The 21,254-nt window shown below is 38.2% G+C and overlaps 1 protein-coding gene and 1 long non-coding RNA gene across 44 annotated transcripts in view; both read right to left on the reverse strand.

The window, feature by feature from the left end:
- Positions 1-21,254, reverse strand: part of Caprin2 (caprin family member 2) — a 58,233-nt gene that overhangs the window by 26,042 nt on the left and 10,937 nt on the right. For 28 of the 43 annotated variants that reach the window (XM_087659318.1, XM_087659317.1, XM_087659315.1 and 25 more), the window contains 7 exon segments: positions 19,245-19,331; positions 12,618-12,856; positions 11,509-11,591; positions 8,123-8,278; positions 6,156-6,199; positions 4,448-5,104; positions 1,495-1,617 (listed from right to left, as the gene is read on the reverse strand). In XM_087659318.1, the coding sequence (XP_087515444.1) occupies positions 1,495-1,617; positions 4,448-5,104; positions 6,156-6,199; positions 8,123-8,278; positions 11,509-11,591; positions 12,618-12,856; positions 19,245-19,331 (1,389 nt within the window). 43 annotated transcript variants of the gene reach the window in all.
- LOC147995161 (uncharacterized) lies at positions 12,967-14,404 on the reverse strand. Its single transcript, XR_015687172.1, has 3 exons — positions 14,252-14,404; positions 13,192-13,340; positions 12,967-13,075 (listed from the first exon to the last, which is right to left on the reverse strand). It is a non-coding gene; the product is annotated as an uncharacterized LOC147995161 (long non-coding RNA).

Below are 21,254 nucleotides of genomic sequence, written 5' to 3' on the forward strand. Positions count from 1 at the left end.
TTGGTGGTACATGTCTTTATTTCTAGCCCCTGGGAGGCAGAAGCAAGTTGATCTCTATGAATTCAAGACCATCCTGGTCTCCACTAGCTACCAGGCTAGCAAAGATGCACAGTGAGGAGACCCTGTCTTCAAGAGGAAAATGGTCTTTTACATAATTTAACGATTAATTTAGTCTTCTATAGCTTTGAAGACAAGTGATGGTGTCTCATAATTTTTTTAGGCAGTGGGACTGGAAACACGAAGCAGCAAACAGGTTCTCAGTTTTAATATATCTACCAAAGATTCATAGCAGCCCTGGGACTTATACACATGATGTTTTTGACATGCTTAATTATTGTCTTTACACATAACAAACTTGGGAAGTAGAGACTACAACTTTTTTCACATTAAAAACAATAGCAACCACAAAGCAGAGAGTGAACTGACTTGGCCAGATAGCAGAAAACTGCAGAACCAGGACGCCAGTCTACATAACGGGATCTAGAGTCTTGAGAATTTCAACAAGATGTTTCATATACAAGTTACTAGTTCCACAAATATCACTTAAGATTCATTTTTAAAATGGCTCATAAACAAGATTTGTGACAGGGAAGTTATGGGAGTAGCCAACCATTTCTGGGTTGAACTTTATGCCTGTGCCACAGGAAATAATTTGACCCTGATACTATATGCTCAAGACTTAGGGCTTCCAGGACCAGAGGCCCTAGTAAGAAAAACTGCTACTATTCTTTTGATAAGTGGGTTTTTATCAAACTGCCATTTAAAACTTATATTTATACCCACAGATTAGAACTACTTCATCCTTGGTCAGAGACGCTTTTTGGCAGTGAGCAGCAGTCAATGCATAAACTCCTAAGTGGTCAAAGTGTGTAGAGTGACTTGAATGCTAAGCTTTACTCCTTCAGAGTTCAGGGAATATCCCAGAGGAAAGCACAGAAAGAGTGCAAGACCCAGAGAGGGAAGAGGGTCGTGAAATGCTCTCTTCTGGATAGGACATAGCTTTTGCACTCACAAACTCATAGAAACTATGGTAATCTGCTGAAATCCAAGCCAGTCAATATTCCAGCATGGATGAGATGGGGACTCGTGAAGTTCTACCCCTAGCTGAGGAGCTAGCACCCCTTGATAGCTTCTGGGGTTCTATCATGCATGAGGGGAAGGAGACACAGCATAGGAGTTGGGACATATATCACTTTTCTTTAGGTCTGTAGCTGTGAGTAAATTGCTTTTGCTCTGGTAAATGAGCCCACACTCACACATGCAGACAGCACTAACTAAAGGCTATGTTGGGTTTTTTTTTAAGAGGGGGGAGAGAATATGAAGGTGGGACTGGGAAGTATGGGTGGATACAAGGGGCCATGGTACAGGGGTAGTTGAACTGGATATGATCAAGATACACTATAACATAAGAAACTGTCAAGAAACAGCCAAAAAAAAAAAAAAAAACCCACTAAAGTCAAAACAAAACAAAAAATAAAATAACACAGCTCATACTTGCATAAAGTTACAAGTTCCTTGAATCTGGGTCATGAGGTCCTGCAGTTTTTCTTTCCTCAATGCTGGATCCTTTGGAAAGGGAGAGGAAGAGTCTATAGGCTGAGGCATGGGCTTAGGCACCTGCAGGACAAACCCACCATGTATGAAACTCACCAGGAAGTTCACATTACTAGTACATCTTCAGGAAATCAAATGGAAATATTAGATTTACCACAGTAAGAATTCTCACATAAATCCATTTTCTAATTAATTTCAGTTTTCCTCTTTCAAAACAACTTTAATAAAAATCTTTCTAAAACATAAAGCAGTCTTTTTTTTTTTCTTTTGGTTTTTCAAGACCGGTTTCTCTATATAATAGCCCTGGCTCTCCTAGACTCACTTTGTAGACCAGGCTGGCCTCAAACTCACAGAGATCTGCCTGCCTCTGCTTCCAGAGTGCTGTAAAGGCATGCACCACCACACCCAGCTAGAGAAATCTCTTTCTAAAAGGACACAGAATAAAGGGCCTTCCTTAAAAGGGTTTCATTATAGATAGTCATTCCCATTTGTTCTCTGTGATGAGAATCCACTGACTATGACACATACCAATGATATGTTTCTCATCAAAACAAGAATACTATTATCACATTAAGTATGTATCTCGTTTTAAGACACATATGATTTCAGAAACATTAAAATATTTATACATACTATATAGGTATATACATATACAATATATAAACAATAGAAAAGAAAAAGTACTTTATTATATTTAATTAAAAAGTATACTCATGGAGGTTTCTGTTGTTAAAAGCTCTCAGGATAAGACATCTTACATTTGTACAACAATGCCAAGCAACCAGAGCTTCCAGGGACTAAGCCACTACCCAAAGACTATACATGGACTGACCCTGGACTCTGACCTCATAGGTAGCAGTGAATATCCTAGTAAGAGCACCAGTGGAAGGGGAAGCCCTGGGTCCTGCTAAGACTGAACCCCCAGTGAACTAGACTGTGGGGGGGAGGGCGGCAATGGGGGGAGGATGGGGAGGGGAACACCCATAAAGAAGGGTAGAGGGGAGGGGGATGTTTGCCCGGAAACCAGGAAAGGGAATAACACTCGAAATGTATATAAGAAATACTCAAGTTAATAAAAAAATAAAAATAAAAATAAATAAATAAATAAAAATCTCACAAATAAAAGACATCTTACATTTACCCTAACAATTTAAAGTTGTTCTTCCTTTATTTATTTTATTTTATTTTATTTTATTTTATTTTATTTTATTTTATTTTATTTTATTTGACACACTGTAGCTGTCTTCAGATATACCAGAAGAGGGCATCGGATCTCTTTTACAAATGGTTGTGAGCCACCATGTCGTTGCTGGGAATTGAACTCATGACCTCTGGAAGAGCAGCCGGGTGCTCTTAACCTCTGAGCCATCTCTCCAGCCCCATACATGTGTTTTTTGTCTGTGTGTATGTGTATACCATTTATGTGCTTGGTGCATGCAAAGGCTAAAAGGCATCAGGTACCTAGAACTCAATGAAATTGAAATTACATGTGGTATGAACTGCCATTAATAATGCCAGGAAACAAACTCCAGACTCTTCTGGAAGAACAGTCAGTGAGTGATCTTAACTACTGAGCCATCTCTCTAGCCATTAACCATATTCTTTATAGCTGAGGTCAGCTGTTCAAAGAGAAGTGAGTGTCCTCTTAGTTACTGAAAGAGCCTAAAACTTCAATATGATGCTGCCTGTCCCATAAAAGCAAATCAGTATGTTTGGGCTTTTACAATTAAATATCCCTGGTTTTCAATATCATTCAAAATATGAGGAGATCAATATTCTAGTATGATAAAGGTTCAAATGCCTAGTGGATCTACAAAAACAAAAACCAAAAAAAAAAAAAAAAAAAAAACACAACAAAAATCAATCCAGTGGGGTTTTTTGATTGGTTGACTGGTTTGGTTTTCTATGTGTTTGTTTGCTTTTGTTTAGTTTTAGGACAGGCTCTCACTATGCAGCACTAATTGATGTGGAACTTGCTATATGTAGACAAGGCTGGCCTCAAACTCTCAAATTAGAGTTTTGCTGTTCTGTTTTGTTTTAAACAGCTTTAGTGGAGTATTAACCTGGGTTTTTAATATGCTTCTCAAAAACAGCAATCATGCAATTACTATTACATGCTATCAGTTAATATGGTGTAGCTGTCCAATTTCTACAAGGGCAGGAATAATATAAAAACATTAGCACCTGTAAAAAAAAAAAAAAAGGAGAGAACAAAATTAGAGAGGAAAGACAAGGCAAAGAAAATGGAAAAAGTCAGGAGTGGTGGTACATGCCTCCAATCCTAGCACTTAGGAGGCTAAGGCAAGCAGATTTCTATGAATTTTAAGGCAAGACTGGTCTATATACTGAGTTCCAAGCCAGCCAAAGCTGCATAATGAGATCTTGTCTCAAAAACAAAAACAAAATCCAGGTGTGGTGGCATAAGCCTTTAATCCCAGCACTCTGGAGGGAGAGGTTGGCAGATCTCTGTGAGTTCAAGGCCAGGCTGATATACAAAGCAAGTTCCAAGACAGCAAAATCTTATTTGGGGAAGAAAAAAAAAAAGGACAATTCTAAAATTCTCTTTCTATAAGGCAGCATTGAGAAGTAGTTTGTTTATATAAAATTCTGATGCTTTGATCTCTCCAAAGAAAAGATTCTTCACACTATTAGATGACTAAAGACTTGATCAGAAAGTTCCTGACGAAAAAAAAACAAAGTGATGTTTGCTTCATAAGCAATATTAAGTAATTTATAATTTAAGTAATTTATAATTATAATTAATTATATATAATTAATAACACAATTTGACAACCAATACTAGCAAAGATTATAGCCAAGGATCATTCCATATAAACCTCACACCTGAGATCTTATCATCAACAGAATGAGGCAGACACAGAAATCTACTCACATCTTTGGGCTCTACATTTAACTTCCTGGGAGGGACCTTGTCATTTGGTAAGAGGCCTGCTGAAGCTGCTCCCCAGGACTTCAGAGAGATCTGTGATTGTGGTACTAAGGAGTGTTTCTGGTTCTCAGCATTGTTCTCCCAGGATACTGGAGTCCCAGGCTGCACTGAAGCCTGTTCTCTGCACACAGGAGTGGTCCAGGATCTGCTGCCACTCTGTTCACTCTGCACAGATACTGCCCAGGATCCAGGAGGTAGCTTCTTTGGATCTTGTTCTTTCTGTGGCTGAACCACCCACGGCTTTGGCGTCTCCTGTACATTCTGCTCTTCTTGAGGGCTGCCCACTTTGGACTTAGGGCTTTCTGGCTTCCATTGACTGACAGGTGCCATGGAAATCTGCTGCTTCTGCTCTTCCTGTAATGTTGGCCTGAGCTTCTCCTGTTCGAAAGACACCACAGGCTTGGATACCTCCTGAGACTTAAGAGAAGACTCCCACGACTCCAAGGACTCCTTCTTCTTCTCCTGACCATCTGGTTCTGGAAGTGTATTCCAGCATTTGAGGAGACCTGGTTTCCTAGCATAATCTGCTTCCCAGGATTGTTCTTCATTTTCTTGTTTTCTTGAAAAATTTACTTCTGTCATATAGCGTCTGTTAAGAAACTAAGTCAGAGAAATAAACAATGTACTTCAGAGAGATGGCTGGAGAGATGGCTCAGCAGTTAAGAGCACTGACTGCTCTTCCAGAGGTCCTGAGTTCAATTCCCAGAAACCACATGGTAACTCACAACCATCTGTAATAGGATCTGATGCCCTCTTCTGGTGTGTCTGAAAACAGCTACTCATAAATAAAATAAATAAATCTTTAAAAAAAAGTTTTTTAAATGCATAGACTCAGGGGATAACATCTGAAATGTAAATAAAGAAAATACCCAATAAAAGAAAAGAAAAAAACAAAAAACAAAACAAAAAATGCATAGACTCTGAATGGAATGTTCAACTCTATTAGTATTCATATTCCATTAGTATCCTTATCCTAGTTGGAGAAACTGGCCTATTTTTATATCTCCTCCTCCTCAATTAACAGAAATGTAAACTTTGATGCTTCAAAAGTAGAAATCTATGACCCATTTAAGACTAAAAGAAATTACATGATATGGCACCACAATTACTTTAGGCAATCCCTTTACCAAGGCAACTTTGCCTTTGCCAGACTGAGTCTTTCCACATACCTGTCACCTTCCTTTAAAAGTCATTGTCAGGATAATTCAATTATGAGATTGTACTTTTATCTGTATGTCTCCGCAGTTCCCAGATCTTCTCTATTTTGCTCCCATTATCTATTATAGTGTACATCTGGTTCTCTGATTCTCTTCAATATCCACAAATGTCAATATCACTTTCAAAGAGTAAACACTCTTTTCTGCTATGATGTAAATTCTGATCAAAAAAATTCTGTATATCCTTAAAGTCTGACATAAGGGTTTAAAACAGCAATAGCTAATGCTGAACAGATCACCATTTATCAGACTAGCCCCATTAGCTCTCACCTCCTCTTTACTACATAGAAGAGAACAACAATCCAGCCAGACACTAAGCTAATAAACCACAAGGCAAGGTTCAAGTTCAGTCTGTCTGCCCAAGCTTCAGACTATAAACCACAAGTAACAGATGAAAGGTGAAAACCTCAGCAAAGGACCTGATCACTTCTTACCTCCTGCGGCTGTATCTCTGGCTGTACAAGTTCCTTCAGAGATTCTAGGAAGATAAAAAGTTATTAATAAATACAAGTTCTAAGTTTTCCTATTATACCTGTAATTCATTCCAGCCAGGAATTTCAAAGGACTCAGAAGAAGAGAGAAAGAATTAATACAATTATATATAGTCATAGCTGGACTGTTTCATCTCTTGTTTATTGTTCAGAAGTATGTGGAGGGCCTGGTTTTATAGCTCAGTGGTAGAGCACTTGCACAGCATGTACAAGGAGTGGAGCACAAAAAAAAAGGAAAAAGGAATGGGTTCTAGGGATAATTAAAATTGAAGCTAGCATTTCTCCTATATAAGGTATTGACTGAAGTCAAGTTTCCATTAAAACCTCATTTCTTTAAGGTAAGGGTCTCATCATGTAGTCCTGCCAGCTGGGATTCAAGTATGGACCATCATACCCAGTTAGAAATATTTCGTTTGCTTTTTGTTTGGTTGGTTTGTTTGGTATGGTTTTGTGAGACAAGTTTTCTCTATAGCCCTGTTGTCCTAGAACTTGCTCTGTAGACCAGGCTGCCCACAACTATCTCCTTCTACCACAGATAGCCCTATTAAAACTGTATGACAGAGGGTAGGGGATTTAGCTCAGTGGTAGAGCGCTTGCCTAGCAAGCACAAGGCCCTGGGTTCGGTCCCCAGCTCCGGAAAAAAAAGAAAAAAAAAAAAGAAAAAAAAAACTGTAATGACAGGTAAAGTTTACAAAGACCAATCAGTAATCTCTGCTTGAAATGGAGCCTCTGCCAAACCATCCTGTGGTCAGGAGCGGTAAGAGAAGGAGACACGGAAGCACTGGACCTTAAGAGAAGACTCCAGGACTCCTAGGATGCTTGCTTCTTCTCCTGACCATCTGATTCTGGAAGCATCTTCCAGCATTTGAGGAGGCTTCATTTCCTAGCATAGTCCTAGCAGAATCAGTGAAGTAATAGGACTGGGAATGTAGCTTGCTTATTTTTGCCTACTATGCACAAAGCATTAGATTCCTAATATGATATAAAGTAGGCAACTGAGTACAAACTTTTAATTCTAGTACTGGGGAGACAGAGGCAGGAGGATCAAAAGTTCAAGGATACCCTAGTTATATAGTAAATTTAAGGCCAGTCTGGGCTACATAAGACCTTGCCAAATAAAAACAAATTCTTAATTTTAAAAAGAGAAAGAAGGAAATAAATGGCTTATCAAGTAATATATTTGATTTTCTTTCTTTCTTTCTGTTTGTTTGTTTTGAGACAGGCCCTGGCTGTTCTGAAACTCATTTCCTAGAGTAGACTGACCTCAAACTCACAGAGATCTGCCTGCCTTTGGAGTGCTTGGATTAAAGCCATGCAGCACCATACCCAGCTCCACCACTACGCTAAATCTCCAAACCCTCATTTTGTTTCTTTTCCCCTAAATCAATAACTGAACCCAAATTTACATTCCTCAACAAAATACTGTTTTCTGCTGACTTAAATTCAAACTATACTATAAATGGAATTATCCTATTATAGTTTAACAAAGAGGTTTGTTAAAGTTTCACAAATGCCTTGTTTTAACCTAATGTGTTCTTTCAACAAAATAGAAACTAAATCATTTCAAAACAATGGCTTTAAAGTGCAGTAGGAGATGCGATCTCTACAATGGAGTCTGTGCTGTGAAAGCAGAAGGAAACCACAAAGAGGGAGTGAAAGCCCTATTAGGATACAGGTGACGGGTCATAATGTAACCAACTCTTCGTATTATAAGCAAAATCTAAAAACAAAACAAAACAGGAGTCCTGTTACAAACTTATTAATTCCAGTACTCAGAAGTAGAAGCAGGACAATCTTCCAAGCTCAAAACCAGCCTACTATAAATTGGCAAGTCCAACCAACCTGGGCTACATAGTTATACCCTGTCTCAAAAAACAGCAAGCTAAAGAACTTCAAAGATTACAACAAACCTGACTCTTTGATAGACTCAGTCTTCAGTAACTGCTTTCTCTTTTCTGACTGCATTAACATTTCTTCTGTTTTTTCCTTAGAATTCCTGAGAACTGGGACACTTTCAAAATAACCTGAGTGCAGCAATTTGGACAGCAGGTCTTTCACATGTTTGTCTAAGAAAGAATAATTAGGTTGGTTAGCACATAACCTAAGAGTTCACTGAAAGCTATGGAGAATAAGATTCTCAATGTTATCCTGCTTACAGTTAACCATCACTAGAAAGGGCCAGCAAGGGGGTGGAGAATGATACCTGGAATTTAGCTGAACCAGAAAAATAAAAGAGTAATTCATCTTTACACTTCATGATGAATCAATACAAACAAAAAAGATGAGACTAGATATTTAACAAATCGCTTAAGTTTCTCTGGGTTTCTATTTCCATTATTTGAAAGATGACTAAAAATCAATGAACTTATTCAAAGAGTTTAACAATGCATATATTCCCTGAGCTGAGACATTTTTACCAACTGCCACCAAGACACTATACTGTGTTAACCATTCATTAAGAATTTGCATAATTAAAACCTAGTACCTCAATCATAACCAATAGGAAACCTTATCTTGGACACTTCTGTTTTTGTTTTTCTATTTGGAGACTAAATCTCACTAAATAGTCTCAAATTGGTTATTCTCCTGCTTTAGCCCCCTACGGGATGGGATTATAGGCTTGATTCACTAGATCTGGCTAAGTATTTTGAAATTACAAAAATCTTTCACTAATATTTCACTCAAGTTATATTGTCTCTGTCACTCCTAACATACTGGCACTAAATAGTTTTCTTTTTTAAATCATAAAAATAATATCAAAGTTGAATGTATTTTATTTTAAACACCCAATAAAATTCAATTCCAAATCAGGCAAAACATTTATACTTGGTCTGTGTCTATTATTCATTGGAGATTTATAACTGTGGCGGTTTGAATATGCCTGGCTCAGGGAATGGCAGTATTAGGAGGTGTGACCTTGTAGAAGTAGGTGTGGCTTTGTTGGGGGAAGTATGTTACTGTGGGGTGGGCTTTGAGACCTCTCTCCTAGCTGCCTGATAAATAATCTTCTCCTCTTCGCCTTTGAAAAAGATGTAGAACTCTCAGCTCCTCCAGCACCATGCCTGCCTGGATGCTGCCATGCTTCCTGCCATGATGATAATGGGCTGAACCTTAGAACCTGTAAGCCAGCCCCAATTAAATGTTGTACATTATAAGTGTTGCCTTGGGGCTGGAGAGATGGCTCAGCAGTTAAAAGCACCCGACTGCTCTTCCAGAGGTTATGAGTTCAATTCCCAGCAACTACATGGTGGCTCACAACCATCTGTAAAGAGATCCGATGCCCTCTTCTGGTGTATCTGAAGACAGCTACAGTGTGTACTTATATATAATAAATAAATAAATCTTTAAAAAAAAAAAATAAGTGTTGCCTTGGTCATAGTGTTTCTTTACAGCAATGGAAACCCTAACTGAGAAAATAATATTGATTCTTTTTTTAATCAGCCTTTTGGGTTTTTGGAAACAGGGTCTCACTTTGTAGGCTAGGCTGGCCTCAGATTCACAGCAATTCTCCTGATTCAGCCACCTGGATGCTGGGATTATAGGCATGCACCACCATGGCTATATTTTAGTCAGCTTTGAAGTATTACTTACAAAAAAGTTTTTCACCTACTTCAAATACATAACTTTAACAGATACAAAGTCATGCTACCATCAACAGAACCACAATTTTAAAGCATTTTTATCACCTACCAAATCTCTCAAGGTCTTCTTAAATTAGTCCCCTCCCCTAGCAACTAGTGACCTTTTCTAGAATTCCATTATAAATGAAGTCATATGCTATATACTCATGTACTATCTTGCTTCTTTTACTAATCATAATTACACTGAGATTCATCCATGCTCTTGTACGTATTAGTAGTTTTTCGGTTGTTACTGTCTGTTTTGGGGTTTTGGTTTTTGTTTGTTCTGACCTAAGATCTCACTATGTAGCTCTAGCTGGATTAGAACTAATTGTGTAGATCAAGCTGGCCTCAAACTTGTAATGATCTTGTAATGATCTCTGCCTCCCAAGTGCTGAGATTACAGGCATGAGCCACGATACTCAACCATTTCTTTTCTTATTTGCTAAAAATCTACTAGACAAATATACCATATTTTATCAATTTACTGCCATGTAACTACACTGACTCCAATTAAAAACCACTGTGAATAGGCAGTATAAGCATATACAGGTACTTAAGTGAGCACATGCTTTCATTTCTCTGGGGTTCTAGACATGTAACTGTTTGGCTATACAATAAGTACACACTTAATTTTATAAGGAAGTGGCAAGATCTTTTCCAAGTCATTTTTTTCTTTATTTTTGTTTTCTGTTTCTTTTTCAAGACAGGATTTTCCATGTTGCTCAGAATAACTCTGAATTCTTGGGCTCAAGCTCTGCTTCCTGACTGACTAGGGATGCATTTCATCATGCCAAGATTAAAAATATAAACTTTCACTTGTAATTTAAGTTTTAAACAGAGTCACAAATCTTGGTAATTGTACAGACATGGGTATTTTCTCTGTAGGTCTGTATATTTGTATGTGTATATTGGTAAGTGTACATGCCAATGGAGGCTACTGGTCAATATCAGGGGTCTTTCTCAATCACTCTCCATTAAACTTGGAGCTTGTTGATTCAGCTACACTGGATAAGCAGCATGTCCCAGGGGTCTTCCTGTTTTCATCTCCCCAGCAATGGGATTTTAGCCATACATGACCAGTCTTTTTTTACACAGGTACTAAGGGATCAAATTCAGGTTTTATGCTGTCATGGCAAGCACTTTACTAAGTCATATCACCAGCCCCAAACTTGGGATATTTTCCAAAAAGGAAGAAATTAACTAATAACAAAAATGTTCATCAACTTCTAGGGAGTTTTGATGATCCTAAAGTATGTACTTCATATTGTATGTCTGGCCATTAGAATGTGGTCATTTAACTGTTCAACAAACATACTAGACACATATTGGTCATTTCTTACGATGACCTACTAAATAATAGAACATGTACCCCTATTCAGAATATGAAACTGAACCTAAACATGATTAAACCAGTATTGAAGTCAGAACTAGTACTTAGATTTTATTCCCAAATCATACTGGTTGTCACTTCAAATGTTGCTAGTTCTTTCTTAGTAAATAGGAATGTGCAGGAACTACTTTTACATAATGGACCGTTTTTCCAATGAAAATGCAGCGTTGTCAGACGTGTAAGTTCTGATAGACTGACACAGTCTAGACCCTCAATATCATGCTAAACTTCTAGACAAAAAGTTTATTATTTACTGCCTAAGTCCAAAGTAGAAAAAACTCACATGTTGTTCCTACCACTGCTTTCTCACTACCTTCCAAAAGGTCCCAAAAGTACAAGGATGACTGCTCCATCTGGTCTTCAACACTGACAAGGAAAAGCAGCAGCAGAACAGAGTGACTTTAGACACACGCTTATACGTGAAGAGCACTACAATGTATGAAATATAACCATTAAAAGTCACGATACACAAATATGCTGTTACCCCTTTACTATTTGGAAGAAAACATTGAATTTTATAATTATTTATCAAGATAATGTTTTACTTAAAATGAATAAAGAGATTTTACCAAATACAACTATCAGGGAATAGATAAGAGTTTAAACTACCAGTGCAGTATCATTAGTTATCGAATATGTATCTCAGCAATAACTTTGAAATAAAACACTCAAAGCTTCATCTAAGATCACTTTATAGAGGGTAGCTTGTTTTCAACTTGAAAAAAGCTACACTACCCAAACCAACGGAAGTGAGAAGGAAGCAACCAACAAGCAGGTGGCAACGCAGCAGAGCAGAGGCCCAGAGCGAGGCAGGCGGCTCTCGAGCAATCGGAGCTTTAGCCAGCTTCTCTCTCCCTGACATCAGGCTAATTTTATAACAGCTGAATTCAGCTTAGTTCTGCTTCTACAGCTAACAAAGAGTTGGACCAATCCATATTTAACGAAGCAAAAGCACAAAGATCTGTCACCTGATTATTCCAATATAAAAACAGTGGCTAATTATGGGAGGAAATATCAGGTAGCCTCAATTATACAGTTTTAAATTATTAATTCATTTATAATCAGGATTAATTAATATCTACATGGGGTTAAAAGAATTATCAAGCTTTTTGTTGTTTTCATTGTTTGTTTGCTTGCTTGTTTTTGAGAAAGGGTCTCACCACACCCAGCCAAGAAATATTTTTAAAATCCTTGTCTTTAGTGTTAAGATAATATTAATGAGAACATTCAAATTTACTGGATTTCTAAATGATCTAACAAGCACACCTAAGTTTCCCATACTGAATCAAATTAATATTTTCTTTGTAAATTAGGGATTAACTGAACCTATAAGAGAAAAGCTACAAGTGCTGTAAGTTTTATTATTTCAGGGAAATCTTTTCACTGACTTACCTCAAACTTTCATTTCTTTCAGGGCAGGTCAGTTTTGAGAATTTAATGAGGTAGTCAAGTTCTTTTGAAGGCAAATACATTGCACCATTCAAGCCCCCTTTGAAGTCTTTCTGTACATGTTCTTGTGTCAAGTTCTGTAATACATACTGAATTTGAAGTATAGTTCGAAGCTTTTTCTTCTCGGCCTCAAGTTTTAGCATGTGCTCCCTTCTCTGGGCCTTTTTCTGCGCTTTCAGGAGCTGTTAAAACAAAATGCAGGTTCACGCATCTCAATCACCCATATTAGCAATCCACGTATAACAAAACCCAACCACAAACAGTTGGGATTAGATGATACATTGGCACCTGCCTTTTATCCAAGGACTTGGGAAGCAGAAGCAGGCAGATCTCTGTGAGTTTGAGACCAGCTTGGTTTAGCTAAGTTCCAGGACAGCCAGGGCTATGTAGGGACACCCTACCTAAAAACAAATCAAAAATACCTGAATAGTTTAGTCCAGTTCCTTGTCACTGAGTAATAAACTGGTTTATTATTTATGTAACCAGAACATACAGAGTTGAAAGAGCTCACTCTCACCTTCAAGTTATACAAACCAAAGAACCAATACAGATATCCACGCTAATCTCAGAGCGTTAAGTGGAGTGTGGTGGTACAGGAGGAAAATCAGGAGTTCAAAGTCATCCTTAATCACTGGCAGAGTCAGCCCGAGCTACATGAGACCCTCCCTCAAAACAAAACAAAGAAACAAAATGAAAAGCAACAACAAAAACTTTTCCTTATTTGTATGTATCAAAACTTTTTGGAGCAACTACTTTTCTCTATTATTGTGGAATCTTTTTTTTTTCATTTCCAGGAGAAAAATTAAATTAAAATATTAAAAACTTAAATGTTCAGTCTGTAACAACCAAAGACTGACTAAAGTATCTGCAAGTGAAATCTGGTAAACACAAAACATCTTCAAACATAATATATGCTCAGTATCCTCAACTCAAAAACCCAAACTCTGAACTTGAGCACCAACGTGAAAATACAAATGAAAATTTCGACATCTAACTCCACGTGATGAGTCAAGAGTTAAAATATAGGCACACTGGGCTGAGGAAATGGCTCAGTGGTTAAATGCACTTGCCTCCCAGGCCTGACTGAGTTCTATCCTGGGCTCCACATAACAGAAGTACAAGTGGCCTTCTGATCTCCACATGTGTGCTGTGGGATGCATGAACATACCACCACCACCCAACACACACAAGCAGAATACATACATAGGAAACTAAATATAAAGGTACTAAGGGTCGTACATAAAATCTATGTTAAATGAATTCCATATTTAGAAGTCTCATCCCCAAGATAGTTCATTTTATATGTGTAATTAATTACTCTAAAAACCCAAAACTTCTGACACCAGACATTTAGGACAAGAAAATCAACCTTTTCTTAAAAATACCTAAAGCAAATGTGTTATGTCCCCATCTTCAACCATTAAAATGTTTAATTGAATTAGGATTTTTTTCAATTTTTATTTTTTGAAAATTCCAAACATGTATAATACAATGAACCTTGCCATTGGTCATATCCATCCCCTAAACCTTCCATCGAGTTCACACCAACCACCCAGCCACCTCGAAAAAATACCTACCTTCTCAATCAGTTTTTTAAAAAGATTTATTTACTTATTTTATGTATGTGAGTACACTGTTGCTGTCTTCAGACACACCAGAAGGTGGCATTGGATCCCAGTACAGATGGTTGTGAGCCACGATGTGGTTGCTGGGAATTGAACTCAGGACCTCTGGAAAAGCAGTCAGTGTTCTTAACTACAGAGCCATCTCCAGCCCTCAACTTTTTTTTTTTTAACCTTTTTTTTAAGCCCATTAAGTCTAATTAGTGCTACTCATTTGCATATGTGTAGGGTGAAGGATCGTGGGCTACAGCGCCAATGAATACCCTCCACAAAGAAAAGTGAAACTTCCTCCCTCTGCTGCCTTCAACTCCATTAGCTCCTCAGCTACAGAGGTGACAAAAGGAGTTCAGGACAACCTGACCTACATGGTGAGATCCAATCTCAAAAATAGTAATTGGCTGGACAGTGGTAGCACCTTTAATCTCAACATTCGAGAGGCAGAAGTAGGTGGATCTCTGAGTTTAAGGCCTGTCTGGTCTACAGAGCAAGTTCCAGGACAGCCAAGGCTACACAGAAAAGAAACCTGTTTCAAAAAAACAATAATAACAGCAACAACAACTGGGACCTGGAGAGGTGGCTCAGTGGTTAAGAACACTTGTTCAGATGACTCAGTCAGATTCAATCCCACTACTACATGCTGGGTCACAATTTCCTGTAACTCCAGTTGACTATGTAAAACCCTCTTCTGACTCATTGGGCACCAGGCACACACATGGTGTACATAAATACATGCAAGTAAAACACTCGTATACATAAAATAAAAAAATAAATCTAGACAAGTGGTAGTAGCACATGCCTTTAATCTCAACACTGGAGAGGCAAAAGCAGATAGATCTGTAAGTTCAAGACCACTCTGGTCTAGAGTGAGTTCCAGGACAGCCGAGGTTACTCAGAGAAACCCTGTCGCAAATGAATGAATGAATGAATGAATGAATGAATGAATCTAAAAATTTTTAAGTAGTGTACCTGTTTCCACTAAGAAAATAGTTTTCTAAATAGTTTTTATGATTATGTTTCCATAATAGTCGATGTTTTTTAAAACAAAACAACAAAGAAAGAAAAAAAACTCTATGACTTTTTTCTATAAATGGGTTATTGATACAAGTATTAATATCTTAAAGTCTACAAAAATATATCCAGACAGGCATGGTGGTACATGCCTAAGATCTCAGCACTGAAGGCTAAGACAGGATCACAAATTCAAGCATAGCCTGGTTGCATGATGAGTACCAAACAAGCCCTTTTTACACAGCAAGACCAAGGGAAGGAAAGAAGAAAAAGAATGGAAAAAATATAAAGGAAGCAAAACAAAAAGAAATTTTTAAAATATCTTCCTAAATCCTAATAAATTGAGATTAGAAAACTAAAAAGAAACACTTGAAAAATATTCAATATTCCTTCCTGTCTAAGGGAATGGAAGCAACTAACAACTTTGGTTACTAGTGAAGAAAGGAGACAATGGGAAGGGATTATTTAAACAGGGCTATGTGTGAGGTAAGAAAAGGGTCAGTTAGGCTTCTTCTGAGAGCTAGACAAGGATGCATCAGTCACACTTCCCAAAGCTGTAGGGTCTGTGTCTGCCTGAGGGAGGAAAGACACAGTGTTATTTCTAACTCTCCGAGAGACTTTTATGTTAGTACATGCAAGTAAAGCAAGTACCTGAAATGTCTTCAGGGTTGTATATGCCATATATAAAGAACTAGGGAGACGGTTCAGTGAGTAAGTACATGCCAAGCACAAGGTTGAGGATAAGAATCCATATCCCCAGAATCCACATAAAAGCCAGGCGGGAATGGTGGCTGCCTGTAATACCAGCATTCAGTAGGCAGAGACAGGACCCCTGATGAAGCTGGTAGACTAGCTGATAGGCAACCTCTGGATTGAGCTGAGACCCTATCTCAATAATTGGAAAATAATCAAGGAAAACCCAAAGTCAACATTGGGTCTCCACACATATGTACATCCATGAACATGAACATATACACACAACACACAGAAACAAATGCACACATACATACCACATCATCACCTCATATATTTCTCTTTAGTCTATTTCTCACAGTTAAATTAGGTCTTTCACAGGTTTATGTCAACCTGAAAGTCCTTAAGCAAAGTATTTGACACATCAAATCATGTATGTAATTCATTTATCTATTTATTACTTTTTGGCAGTGCTGGGAATCCAACCTAGGGTCGTGTACACAGTAGGCAAGTATTTTACCACCACTGAGCTATACCTCTAGCCTCTAGTTATCTCTTCTTTCCTGCATCCATGATGACAGACTTATATTTTAGTTGTTCATAACACATCACTATCTTGTGCAGACTCAACCTAGCAGAAACTCAAGCATCTGTCAAATAAGTCAACAAAGTGTACTATCTCCTAACAGCATCAGATGTCATAAAAAGCCACTAAAAGCTTGCTTCTTCTTATCTATGTAGAAACTAAGAAGACCTCAAACCTTTTTCTTCTTTGACAATTTGGAAAGGAGAATACATTAAATACACAATTTGATTAGCAATGTTGAATGAAAGTTTATTTTCTAAACCATGACTTAGGATAATGGATTCTTGCCAAGGGACATAAATCACCCCAAGAAGCTAAGGAAAATGTGAGTAGACTGAGCGTTAAAAAAAAAAAAAAAGAAGAAGAAGAAGGGGTTGGGGATTTAGCTCAGTGGTAGAGTGCTTGCCTAGCAAGCACAAGGCCCTAGGTTCAGTCCCCAGCTCCGAAAAAAAAAAAGAAAAGAAAAGAAAACAGGAAGGCAATGGCAAATACCTTGAGAGTTTAACTCAAGAGGGGAAGCTCAGGGATGGAGAGATGACTCAGGAGTTAAGAGCAGCTGTTGATTTTGCAGAGGACCCTAGGTTGATTCCCAGCACCCACGTAGTGGTTCATTCATAACCATCCTTGACTCCAGTTCCAGGTAATCCTGGAACCTCCTGAGGCATCAGGTATGCACATGGTACACATATATATGCATGCAGGCCAAATACACACATAAGAATAAATTAATCTAAAAATACTTAAAAGGGGTGGTGGTGGTGGTGGTGGTGGTGGCAAACTCTAAGACTACTGTCAAATCACAAGGGGAAAGAAATCTAAAGCAGTGGTCAGGCAGGAAAAGCAGATCTCTGAGTTCTAGACCAGCCTGGTGCATATAATGAGTTCTAGACTAGCCAAATACTAAATAGTTAGACCCTGATTCAAAAGGGATTGGGGCGGAGGCGTGAGGGGGAATAGAGAAAAGGAGGAGGGAAGGAAGAAGGGATAAATCTAAAGTGTAGACAGCAACTGAAAATGTTCTCACGGAACCACCATAACTCGCTGAGGTCTGTGCTGTCTCTAGAGCATCATGGTGAAAGGACATGTATCAGTGCCCTAGGAAGAAGAGCACACATTTCAAGAGATCAAAGGACCCATGATCACATCCTGGCCATTATTTTTAGTAAATTCCATTTGTAATGAGTCTCAGATCACAAACCTATAAAACAGGGCTATTATATCTCTAACTATACTGTTGAGAAAAATCTAGTGGAACTACACAGACACCTAGCATCTGGTATGTTTTTAGAAAGATTTAATTCTTGGGCAGATGAGATGACTCCACAGTTAAGAGCACTTCCTTTGCAGTAGGTCATGGTTCAATTCCTAGCACTCACATGGCAGCTCACAAGCATCTGTAACTCAATTCCACAAGACTTAACAAACTCTTCTGACCTCTGTGGGCACCAGGTATGTACACGGTACATATGACATACACTCGGGCAAAACACTCATAAAATAAATCCAAAAAAGAAAGAAAGAAAAAAAGAAAGAAAGGAAGGAAGGGAGGAAGCAAGCAAGCAAGTAAGCAAAAAAGAGAAAAAAGAAAAGGAAATGAACATCAGAGCTGAAAGGAAAAAAGCTGAGTAGAAACTAAAATATGACAGAGCAGCTTTGAGAAGATAGAGCTTTAAGTATTATACAAATATACTTCTACCTATCTAAAGAAGAGATAAGAAAAATCTACTCATTGTCAACTAGACAAAACCTAAATAAATTTAGCAAAAAATTAAAAATATTCTAGAGCTGGGCACAATGGTGCACACTTATAATCCAAGATACTCAGGTGACTAAGACGGAGAATCACAAATTCCAGGCTTGTCTGGGCTATGTAGTGAGTTTAAGGACATCCCAGGCAACTCAGCTAACCTCCTCAGTATAACCGGCATGGTATCAAATGAATAATGTTGAGGTAACATTTTTGCACACTGTGTGAAGGTATGTCTTTGTCCTCCCTCACCTGCAAGGCTTTCTCTGATTGGCTTTAATAAAGTACTAACAGCCTATAGGTAGGCAGGAAAGAGAAAGTGGGACTTCCAGGCTGCGACAGGGTCTCTGGGAGAGATATCTAGGCAGGAAAACTCACCAACTAGACAGATAGGAAGTTGGACTCACCAGGACTGAATGAGAAGGGAATGGCCTCGAGGCAAACATGGATTAGAATAAGCAGGTTAATAAGTTATACGAGCTAGTTGGAACATAGCCTAGGCTATGTTATATGTTATATGTTATATAATAAGTTATACGAGCTAGTTGGAACATAGCCTAGGCTATGTTATATGTTATATGTTATATAATAAGTTATACGAGCTAGTTGGAACATAGCCTAGGCTATGTTATATGTTATATGTTATATAATAAGTTATACGAGCTAGTTGGAACATAGCCTAGGCTATGTTATATGTTATATAATAAGTTATACGAGCTAGTTGGAACATAGCCTAGGCTATACTACCTAAGCTTTCATAAATAATAAAAAGCCTCCACGTCATTATTGGGAGCTGGCAGGTTGAGACGGTCCAGCAACAGAATAATGAACAAACGCCATTTTTTAGGCAGTAGCATTTTCTTCAAGGCCGGTGATTAAAATGATTCTAAGATAAGTAATGAAAGCATACTCACATCTTGGCTCAGTGCAGAAAAGGTTTTCTGAAGCTCCTTGGCAAATTCCAAATTATGAAGTACTTCTTCATACTTTTCCACTGCTTCCTACCAAATAGAATTAAAAACAACAAATCAGCAGCAATCTCAGAATGACTAAGTATTCCTTAAATTGATAACGGGATGGAAAGATGGCTTAGTGGTTAAGGGCACACACTGCTATTCCAGGGGATCTGAGTTCCCAGCAATCAGTTACCCATAACTCCTGCTCTAGAAGATCTGACATCCTCTTCTGATTTCCATGGATACCTACATACATGTACATATTCTTAGGTACTCCAGACTAAACTCAAGCTTGTGAATCCCCTGCCTCAATCCTCAAGCACATCTTTAGATATACCACTATGCATGGCTTCAATTTTTATATTAGAAATCAGAGCCCTGGGTCAGAAAGATGGTTCAGTGGGTAAAGGTTCTTGCTGCCAAACTGAAGACTTGAATTCAATCCCGATGGCAGAAGAACAGAACCAACTCCAGCAAGTTGTCATCTGACCCACCTATATACATATACACATGTAATAAAATTAATATAATAATAATGAAGAAACACAAGCCCTAATTCTACCCTATCTATAATGTTTACGTTGAAGGTATCTATAGGCTTTAAGAACACTAAGCCATTAAGATACCTTGGTCAATATCATTCACCATTCAGATGCACTATAGGAATAATACACATGAGAACAGCAACTATAAAACATCTACAGGGGCTGGGGATTTAGCTCAGTGGTAGAGCGCTTACCTAGGAAGCGCAAGGCCCTGGGTTCGGTCCCCAGCTCCGAAAAAAAGAACCAAAAAAAAAAAAAAAATCTACAATACGGTGGGGAAAAAACTGTAAATAATTACCTGCAACAGATATCATAAGTACTGTAACAAGCCATAAGGAAAGTGCATAAATCAATACCTGTAGCAGACAACATAAATATGGAAACAAGCAATATCCTACCAAAATTAAAGAAGCAATATTTTTTTCCTTTTAAGACTTCATCCGTATTTACCTTTCAGCTGGACATGGTGGCACACACCTTTAATCTTAGTACTCAGAAGGCAGAGGAAAGGGAATCTCTGTTTGAGGACAGCCTGGGGTACAAAGAGTGTTCCAGGACAGCAGGGGCTCTGTTACACAAAGAAACCTTGTCTTGAAAAACAAAAACAAAAGATTTTACTGGGGGCTGGGAGAGTTAAGAGTACTTGTTGCTCTTGCAGAGGCCCTGGGTTTGGTTCACAGCATCCACATGGTGGCTCATAAGCATCTGTGACTTCAGTTCCAGGAGATCTAACATTTTCTTCTGTTCCCAACAGACACCAGGCACATACATGGTGGACATACACATGTGCAGGCAAAACATTCATACACAAATTACAGGCGGGGTGGGAGGAGAGGAAGAAAGAAGAATTTTATACTTGAACCAAATTGGTAATCAGAAAAGAGTTGAGTTTGTCCTGGAAATTTAAATCTTTGTGGAGAAAGACAAAGGTCAGTTTGGGGCCAGCTGATAAGGTGAAAGGAAAGAACTAACCCCTGGGCTGGAGAGATGGCTCAGCCGTTAAGAGTCTAGGCTCACAACCAAAAATTAAGAACTAATTCTCACAAGTTATCTCCTGACCATTCCACACACATACAAACAAAACAAGTAAATAAGTGTAATTCTGCTTGTTGTTTTTGATTTATTTTCATTTTATGTGCAGTGGTGTTTTGTCATGTTTTCTAGAAGCAGAATTACAGACAGGTGTGCGATGCCATGTGGGTGCTGGGAACTGAACCCAAGTCCTCTGAAAGAGCAATTAGTGTTCTAAACCACTCGCTGAGCCATCCATCTCTCCAGCCCCATGCTTTTATTTATTTATTTATTTATTTATTTATTTATTTATTTATTTATTTATTTATTTATTTTGAGACAAAGTCTTGACCTTATTGTGTAGCTGTGGCTGTCCCAGAACTCACTCTTTAGACTCTTCAAACTCTGAGAT

Source organism: Rattus norvegicus, chromosome 4 (genome assembly GCF_021556685.1).
Source record: "Rattus norvegicus strain SHRSP/BbbUtx chromosome 4, alternate assembly SHRSP_T2T, whole genome shotgun sequence".
In the NCBI taxonomy this organism is placed as follows: domain Eukaryota; kingdom Metazoa; phylum Chordata; class Mammalia; order Rodentia; family Muridae; genus Rattus; species Rattus norvegicus.